The sequence below is a fragment of the Chiloscyllium plagiosum genome, chromosome 19, assembly GCF_004010195.1.
Source record: "Chiloscyllium plagiosum isolate BGI_BamShark_2017 chromosome 19, ASM401019v2, whole genome shotgun sequence".
NCBI classification, from domain to species: domain Eukaryota; kingdom Metazoa; phylum Chordata; class Chondrichthyes; order Orectolobiformes; family Hemiscylliidae; genus Chiloscyllium; species Chiloscyllium plagiosum.
Genome location: NC_057728.1, coordinates 69,965,213 through 69,975,007, shown reverse-complemented (window position 1 = coordinate 69,975,007; position 9,795 = coordinate 69,965,213). Strand labels below are relative to the sequence as shown.

At 41.7% G+C, this 9,795-nt stretch overlaps 1 protein-coding gene across 1 annotated transcript in view; it reads left to right on the top strand.

Moving 5' to 3' along the window:
• Positions 1-6: 6 nt before the first annotated feature.
• Positions 7-9,795, top strand: part of pdgfc (platelet derived growth factor c) — a 408,768-nt gene continuing 398,979 nt past the window's right edge. Inside the window, exon 1 of the mRNA XM_043708811.1 lies at positions 7-115. Within this exon, the coding sequence (XP_043564746.1) occupies positions 7-115 (109 nt within the window). The remainder of the gene's footprint in view (positions 116-9,795) is intronic.

Genomic DNA, 9,795 nt, shown 5'->3' with positions numbered 1-9,795 from the left:
CCCCAAATGTCCTTGTCATTAGTATTACTGCTAATATCGGCTCTCCACTTCCGCCATCATGGATCGGAAGCCCAAATCAACAAGATCCAGCCATCAAGTAACAAGGAGCAGAACGGTAAGTGTGTCTTTGCTTTCTCCCGTTGATGCGGAGAGATTGAGTTTGCAATGCCTGGCGTGTTTCCTTTCTAGCTTCGCTCACTGGCCACTGCTTCCAGGTATGGATTTCAATACACACAAGCGAAAGCACTTCAGAACTTCGGGGATCCTGGCCCTGGCAGGGATATTGTTTATTTAGTAGGAAATGTGGGTTTGCCCGCTGTCAGAACAAACTGTTGCTTCTGAATCCTTTCCATCTCTGAAAACCTGCAGCCTAGACCTGATTTAATACATGACGACTGGCCGGGACGGTTCCGGCTGTGTATCCCTCATTCTGTTTTTTTTTAAAACATGTTTCGATCTTAAGGAAGATCGTGAGTTTTCAATCGAGTGCTTCTGCAGTAGGGCTGATGTGTGTGTGTGTTTTTTTTTAAGCGCTGAGACACGCTGCTTGTAAAAATGCGATGACATCTGGCACCTGCAGGCAGTCAGGCGCTGATCAAAGAGCACCATTAACAAAGCTGGCCTCACAGCCCGAACAAGTTGGAAGAGCCAATGAAAGCGATCAAAAGAGCACTGACATATCGCCACCAGCCCTTACAAAGCCATAACCATCGCATCTTGAGAGTTATTGTGCACTCACACAACGACTCTATAAACTTTCGCTTTTTACTGCACAGAGGGAGCCATTTGGCCCATCGTGTTTCTGCCTTTTGCATTCAGTGTTACTTGGACACTTTTTTTCCGTATCAAAGTTTTCGCCAACTCGAGCCTTTTGCTGAGTGTCACTCTCACATTGCGAAATCATCTATCCGTCTTCGATTTTATAAAGCCATGTTAAGCCACCGGTATCCCTGCATTGTGACTCTAATTGGATGGAAATTATGGCAAGTATTTTGTCTGCAACCCCTAAACATAGCGTTGTGTTTTTAAAATCGAAGTGGAGAAGGTGAAGGTGTTTTGCTGAAGGTGCCCAGCCTTCCTAGCAAAACAAAGCTCGGTACGTTCAAGGCTGTGATAAACTCACTCTCAATTCCCATACATTACTACTTAATTATATAGCTTTGAGACTTGACAGTTTTAGATTACAACTTCGACTAGCTAATAAAAAAGAAGCAAAGCATGACATTCCTATGTTTTTTTTTAAAGGTGTCCATCCCCCTCAATGAGAAATGTTTAGAATAATCCAGCGCAGACTCGAAACAAAATAAAGGTTGAGATTACTTTAATGAGTACATAAATATGCCCCCGTGTAACCAGATTTATGGACATGACAGAATCTCCTACGTTTTGTATAACAATTTGCAGCTGAGATCACAGGATCACATCAAAAGGATTTCATGCTTTAGAAGCCTAGCATTTGTTTGAAAAGTAAAACCGTGAAAGCATTACTTTATGTCTGAATGCGAGGAACACTGGGTATTTATGTTCAGCGTGTGGACCATGCTCAAGAATGAGGAATTTTCTCCGTGGGTATTTCAGCATTGGGTGTGGTCCTGGGAGCTGGCACTGGTCAGTGCACAACAATAGCCCACAATTGGACAGCTTCAGTTCAAAGCACTGCTGCACCACGGAATAACGCGTGACTTTTGTTGTATGGAATATCAAACTGTGTAATTTCTAGGAACATTTTGAACGTTCGGTCGTTATTAGATTTAGATGTTGATTAAGTCGGATGTGACTGTTGTTGAATTTAATGTGTTCAGACCACTCATATACTGCACTTAAAATATAAAACTCAAATGCATATGTTGGAAAGCTTAGATTCAATAATAAAATGCCAAATGGCAGAGCTAGGCCAGTCAGCATCTGTAAGAAGAAAAGATAAGAGACAAAAATTCTACTATCTGAAACAAACAGAAAATGCTGCAGAAACACAGCTGCTCTGATATTATTGTATCCGTTTAAAGAAAAATAAAGTTAATGTTTTGAGTCCAGTGAGCCTTTGTCAGAAACATTCGGATGGGTGTCTCCAGGACTGTCTGTCTTTGTTTCATATTTTCATTATCTGCAATTCTTTGTGTTTATAATTCTACAATATATATCTATGTTGTGCTTGATAAACAAGAAACCAAATATATTTGAAGTTATAGTGATAGTGATATTTTAATACACTTTTTTTAAAGAGAGAATTACTTGCACTTTAGTTAAAAGAAACACGAGTCTTGCCTTTACCACATAAAGCAACTTCCATAAGCTTGAGATGTATTTTTAAGTCATTTTTTTGCCCTTGAGAAGGTGCTGGTGAGCTGCCTTCTTGAACTCAATGCAGTCCAAGTGATATAGGGCAATCTGCAATGCCCTTAGGTTGGGAATTCCAGGATTTTGACCTAGTGACAGTGAAGGAATGGTGATATATTTCCAAGTCAGGCTGGTGAGTGGAGTGGAACTTGTAGGTCGTGAAGTTCCCATATATCTGCTGCCCTTGTCTTTCTGGATGGAAGTGATCATGGGTTCAGAATGTGTTTTCAAAGGATCTTTGATGAATTTCTGCAGTGCATCTTGTAAAGAGTACATAGTGCTGTACTGACCATTAGTGGTGATGGAGTGGATGCTTGTGGATGTGGTGCTAATCAAGTGGGCTGCTTTGTCCTGGATGGTGTCAAATTTCTTGACAATTGTTGGAGCTGCATCAGGCAAGTGGGGAGTATTTCACCATAATCCTAACTGTGTCTTGTAGATGATGGAGAGGCTTTGAGGATTCAGGATGTGAGTTACTCGCAGCAGTATTCCTAGCCTTTGACCCACTTGTGCCTACTGTGTTTATGTGGTGAGTCCACTTGAGTTTCTGGTCAATGCTGATCCCAAGAATGTTGAGAGTGGGAGATGGTAACACCACTGAATGTTAAGAGGAGGAAGTTGGATTGCCTCTTATTAGAGACATGAATTGCTTGGCAGTTGTGTGATGCAAATGTTACTTGCTACTTCTCAGCTAAAGCCTGGATAATGATCTGATCTTGATACATTTGAATATGGACTGCTTCATTATCCGAGAGGTTGTGAGTTATTGGCAAACCTCCCCACTTTGGATCTTATGATGGAGGGAAAGTCACTGATGAAGCAGCTGAAGATGGTTGGGCATTGGACACTACCCTGAGGAACTCCTGCAGACGTGTCCTGGAGCTGAGATCACTGACCTCCAACAAATAAAACCATCTTCTTCTGTGTCAGATATGATTCTATCCAACAGAGAGTTCGCCCTGATACTCATTGATTCCACTTTTGCTCGAGCTCCTTGATGCCACACTTAGTTGACTGCAGCCTTGATGTCAAGCGCAGTCGCTCTCACCTCACCTCTCGCATTTAGCTCTTTTGTCCATGTTTGAACCGAGGCTATAATGAGGTCAGGAGGCTATAATGAGGTCAGGAGAACCCAAACTTGGTAACACTGAGCTGGGTATTGCTGAGCATGTGCTGCTTGATAGCACTGTTGATGACACCTTCCATCACTTTATTAATTATTGACTGTAAACTGCATGGCGGCACGTTGGTTCAGTGGTTAGCACTGCTGCCTCAAAGTGCCAGGGACCCGGGTTTGACTCCAGCCTTGGGTGACTGTCTGTGTGGAGTTTGCACGTTCTCCCCTGTCTACGTGGGTTTCCTCTGAGTGCTCCAGTTTCGTCCCACAGCCACAAAGATTTGCAAATCAGGGGAATTGGCCATTCTAAATAGCCTGTAGCTTAGGTGCATTAGTCAGAGGGAAATGGGTCGGTGTGGACTTGTTGGGCCGAAGGGCCTGTTTCCACACTGTAGGGAATCTAATCAGACTGATGGGATGGTAATTGGCCTAGTTGGATTTGGGCAGTTTTCCTCATTGATGGATAAACACCAGTGTTGTAACTGTATTGGAAGAGCTTGGCTAGGGGAACGGCAAATTCTGCAGCACAAGCTATCAGTACTATTGCTGGAATGTTGTCACGGTCCATAGGTTTTTCAATATCCAGTGCCTGCAATCACTTCATAGAATCCCTACAGCTATTTGGCCCATCAGGACCACACCAAACCTCCGAAGATCATCCCACCACCCTATGCTGTCCCTGCATTTTCCCATGGCTAAACTACCAAGTATTGGTGACATTGGGATAACTGAAGGAGGCCAATTTGATCATCCACTTGGCACTTCTAGTTGAAGATTCCAGTGAATGCTTCAGGCTTGTGTTTTGCACTGATGTGTTGGACTTTTACATCATTGAAGATGGCAATATTTGTGGAGTCTCCTCTGGTGAGTTGTTTGATTGTCCACCACCATTCACAACTGGATGAGGCAAGACTCTTCTGTTTGTTGAGAGATTATTTAGCTCTGTGTATCACTTGCTGTCCATTCTGTTTGGTAGATGCACCAGGTTGCTGGTAGCAGTTGAGTGGAGGATATGCTGAGCCAAGAGGCTGCAGATTGTACTGAAGTGCCTCATGAATGCCCAGTTTTGAGTTGCTTGATCTGTTCAAAGTCTGTCCTAAAATGCTTTACAACCATTGAAGTACCTTTTAGAAGTGTAATTCCTGTTGTAAATGTAGGAAGCACAAATATATTTTACTCCTTCACATTTTGCTCAATCATTGTTTCTGCAACAGAACTGATTGCTATGATTTACAAAACAGCAACACAAATTTAAATAGCACATTTCATGTAGTAAAACATCACAAAGCACTTCGTAGGTATGTTATCAGACAAATTTAGTACTGTGCGAGATTTAAAACAAGCAAATGTTTGAGTTCTTAGATTAGATTAGATTAGATTACAGTGTGGAAACAGGCCCTTCGGCCCAACAAGTCCACACCGACCCGCCGAAGCGAAGCCCACCCATACCCCTACATTTACCCCTTACCTAACACTATGGGCAATTTAGTATGGCCAATTCACCTGACCCTGCACATCTTTGGACTGTGGGAGGAAACCGGAGCACCCGGAGGAAACCCACGCAGACACGGGGAGAACGTGCAAACTCCACACAGTCAGTCGCCTGAGGCGGGAATTGAACCCGGGTCTCTGGCGCTGTGAGGCAGCAGTGCTAACTACTGTGCCACCGTGCCGCCCACTAAGGTGCTGCCTTAAAGGAAAGAGGGTGTGAATAGCACCATAGAACTATAGAAAGGGGCCATTCAGTCAATTTTGTCCATTCTGACCCGAAGACACCCAGATACCCTTTCTAATCCGATCTCCCTGCAGCCCATAGTCTGCTGTTTACAGTTTAAGCTGCACATCCAGGCATTTTTTAAAAAGGTAAAAGGGTCTCTGCCTCCACTACCAACTCATGCAGCAACCTCCAGACACTCACCACCCTCTGCGTAAAAAAAAGTTTTTCTCTTATCTCCTCTAACTCATCTACCACTTAGCTAGAATTTATGACCCATGGTTTTTGAACTCTCTGCTAAGGGAAACAGGTTCCTCCAATCTATTTTATCTCTACCTCTCACAATTTTGTACATTTCAATCATGTCACCCCTCAGCCTTCTTTGTTCCAAGGAAAATATCCCCAACCTCTTCAATATCTTCTCGTAGCTACAATTCTCCAGCCCTGGCAATATTGAAGTAAATACTCTTTGCACTCTCTCCAGTGCTATTATGTTTTTCCTCTGATGTGGTGACTGGGACTGCACAACTTGTGGTCTCATCAGTGTCTTATATGGTTCATCATTATATCCCTGAATTCTATACCTCTGCCAATGAAGGACACCAGTTCCATATGCCTTCTCTATAACCTTATCTAACTGTACTACTACTTATAGGGACCTAGGCACTTGCATGCCAAGATCTTTCACTTCATTTACCCCTCTCAGTATATTCTCATTTATTGTGTATTCCTTTTTACTGTTTGACCTCCCTAAATGCATTAACTCACAATTATTAGAGTTAAACTTTCCCACCCACTCCACCAAGACATCTATATCAGTCCCGAGCTTACAGCTATCATCAACACTTTCCACTACATGGCCATTTTTTGTGTCTACACATTTCCAAATTGTTCCCTCCACGTTCAAGGCCAAATTGTTAATCTGTAATGGGAGAGGAGAAGAAACTGAATCCTCAAGAGGTCAGAATCTTTGGAGGCTACAGAGTTAAAGAAGTGCAGGGCTGTGGAGGAATTTAAATAGCATGGTTGAAAGTATTATGTATCTAAGCATTGATAGATTAGGAACCCAAGACCTCAGCAAGCACACTGTTAGCACACAATCATTGATATCTTCTCCTCTCGCCTCAGCAGCCCATAAACTGCTGAAGCCCTTGACAATGCTTTAGTCATTCCAGATTTGACTATTCCAATGCTTTCTTGGCCAAACACTCATCCTTTATCCACAATTAATCTGAGCTCATCCAAAAATCGTGTTTCCTTTATTCTAACATCTGCATGTCATCATTGTGTATCAGCCATGATTGAATTGCAAAGCAGACTCAATGGGCTGAAAGACCTAATTTCTGCTCCGATGTCTTATGGTTTGATTGTGCTGGAAATTTTCATTACGCATTTTTCTAAGCTACATTCTTACCATACTAGATCAGTGGGCACTTTTTAGAGATGCTATGGCCATCATTTGATCAATGTGATATGATGAAAATCTCAGTGGTCACTGTGATACATTTTAGCCTTTCTGCAGGACTGCATGGAGAAATCCACCTTCTTTTTGGGAAATGCAATGTGTTCAGTAGCCAAGTTCTGAACTTCCTAGTTTCACAGATTTGCACCATTTATTGCAAAACTACATTATTATCATTTCAATTTAGCTCCTACTCTGCTCACAGCTTCAAAACATTCATCATAAAAGACAACAATGTCTTATCTAACTGTGCAGTGCATCAATTTGATTTGTTCTCCTTGACTGCAATGAGGTGTTTAACATGATTGTGCTTTTTTCCTCTCCTTGCCTCTTCCTCAGCAATGTGCTGTTTCTTGGTGACATTAAAGTTACAGGCTCAGCTTTCATAGATATGCTAATAACATGTAGCTCTGTGCCTTCACCAATTAGTTTGGCCACAACTGTTTTCACTTTGAGCAATTTTTGTGCCTACACATTTCCCAGTTGTGCCCTCCATCTTGAGCAAGACATGGAAACAACAGAATCACATCCAGCTATATTTGCTGATGTTGAACTAGAGAATGCAAGACCTTGGCATCTTTATTTCAAATCTCACATTTATTGATCAGCAAGGTGGTACATGAGCCACACCCATATCCATCAGATCTGCTGAGATGATTATTTGCACTAGTCAGCTCTGGAACCTTCATAATGCTCTCAACTGGCTTCTTATCTGGCTTTGATATTGACTCCAATTTATATAAATTATATCCTACTGCATCCTTTCCCAGGTTAGATGTAACAAATCTACCATCCTTTTCTTGCTATTTAACATTGGTTTGCTGTCCTAATTTAATTCAAATTTCTTTTCTTTAAATTCTTCCCCTACTTCATCTTACCCCATCATTATAAGCTCCTTGAGCAATGCATTTCTTTTTCCATGCTTCACTTTTGGCTGACACTGCAACCTTAGGAAATGCCTTAATCTGCATGTGGTCACTATCAGTGATGCCACAGTAACTTCGGCATCAATAAACATTGGCTGCCTTCTGATCCTCACCCTACTCCCAACATCTAACCACCTCACTCACTACCTTCTTGCTGCTCGAAACAGTACCTTTGTCTCAATCCTTGACCATTTTGCTTGTGGCCACAGTTCTGATCCCTTTCTATCTTTCCCATGGCATGCAAGATGGAGAAAGGAGCAGCAAGAGGAGACCAGAATGAAGCACGTTCCAGTGAATAATCATTCTGGACTCAAAATGTTAGCTCTCTTTCTCTCTCCACAGATGCTGCCAGATCTGCTGAGTTCCTCCAGAATTCTGTGTTTGTTGTTAGCAATAATTCATTCATTCATTCTTCAACCAAAAAAGAGTTTCACATTTCAGGTGAACTGTAGTGTAATGTTAATTACCATGTGTAAAATTAGGAAATCTTAAATTTGAAGCCAGAAGTCCTTTTTTTTTTGGAATACAACATAAACCATTTTGCAGGCTTTTGTACAGACTGCTTTCCTGCCTGTATAAACAAATATTTTAAGCTCCTGTCATTTTTCATTACGAACAAAGTGGCTAAATAAATACATGGGCAAAAGGAAAGCTACTTGTTCATTGGTGGTTTTCATGCTAACATGAGTCAGAGGAGTTTGCATCTGCCTGTACACTGAAGTCATGGCACACTGTATCCTCAGTTAAAGGCCTTCTTGCAGTATTGAACACTTCACTGCGTTTGCAGTATGATAATGCAGCACCTATCTTACTGTAGAATTAATGTTTTTGTTGGTTTCTGATGAGTTGAAATAATAATGCTATTGTGTCAATAGTTGTAAAATTTGTAACTCGTTATCTTTGAAAGAGGAAGCCTACCTTATGAAGAGCCATCTGTTAACACAGTAGGTGTTATCAGGGACCTTTCAATATTTCCTCCCTTAAAAGGGTGGAATGAATGTCACCTCAAGTAGTTGCTCTTACGTTTTGGATGTGAGTGTCAGTTTAGTGGTTTTGTGTGACCTTAGGACACTCCTTTTGTGTCAGTTGCTGAATGGGGAAGCCACAAATGCCATGTTTTAAAAGAAGAAAGGACTTGGATTTGTATTGTGCCTTTCACATTCACATGACATTCCAAAGTACTTCACAATTTACAAATCACTTTTAAAATCCTGCCCAATTTGTGGATATAGAATAAGTTGATCACCAGAAACAAAATATGTTGGAAAGACAACATTTTTGACAGTTGCTCTTATTAACAGTATGCTTACTAAATGCAAACATTCAAATTTCACTGCTCAAACATGCACGGGGAAATACTATGGCATTAACATTAGTTTTAACGAGGAAATTGTGAAACTAAACTCCACAATCTGTTCCACTGGGGGAACTGACTGAATAAATGACCAGATCGATTCAAACAATTAAAGAATGCAGTAGTATATCAGCAAGAAATAATACATTTTCTTACACATGCCCTTGAGAATGCTGCAGACTCCAATATTTCCTTTATTTACACTTCTGAAACAATGCTGTCCTTATTATTAAGGTCTCCCCATGACAAATATATTCTGTAATTGAGAAGCCAGACAGGCTGCCTGTTTGTAAGTGGCTGCCAATGGTTCTGCAACAACTGCAGAAGGTGTATGTAGATAATCCCAAGGGATTCTACATTTGTTTTTTGCGCTTCTATCTGAGAAAACCTACAGTTTACATCAATCTCAGTACCTGGGGAAAATGAGAGTTCAAAAGTCGTGTGCATCTGTTCAAAATGTGGGATATTGGTGTTCCAAATTAACTTACAATACCACTTCAATGCTGTGGTTCTGTTCGCCGAGCTGGAAATTTTTGTTGCAAACGTTTCGTCCCCTGTCTCGGTGACATCCTCAGTGCTTGGGAGCCTCCTGTGAAGCGCTTCTGTGGTGTTTCCTCCAGCATTTATAGTGGCCTGTCCCTGCCGCTTCCGGTTGTCAGTTTCAGCTGTCCGCTGTAGTGGCCGGTATATTGGGTCCAGGTCGATGTGTTTGTTGATGGAGTTTGTGGATGAATGCCATGCCTCTAGGAATTCCCTGGCTGTTCTCTGTCTGGCTTGCCCTATGATAGTAGTGTTGTCCCAGTCGAATTCATGTTGCTGTTGTCTGCGTGTGTGGCTACTAAGGATACAATCAACACAGGAATTCTTGGACATCATCAGAAATAT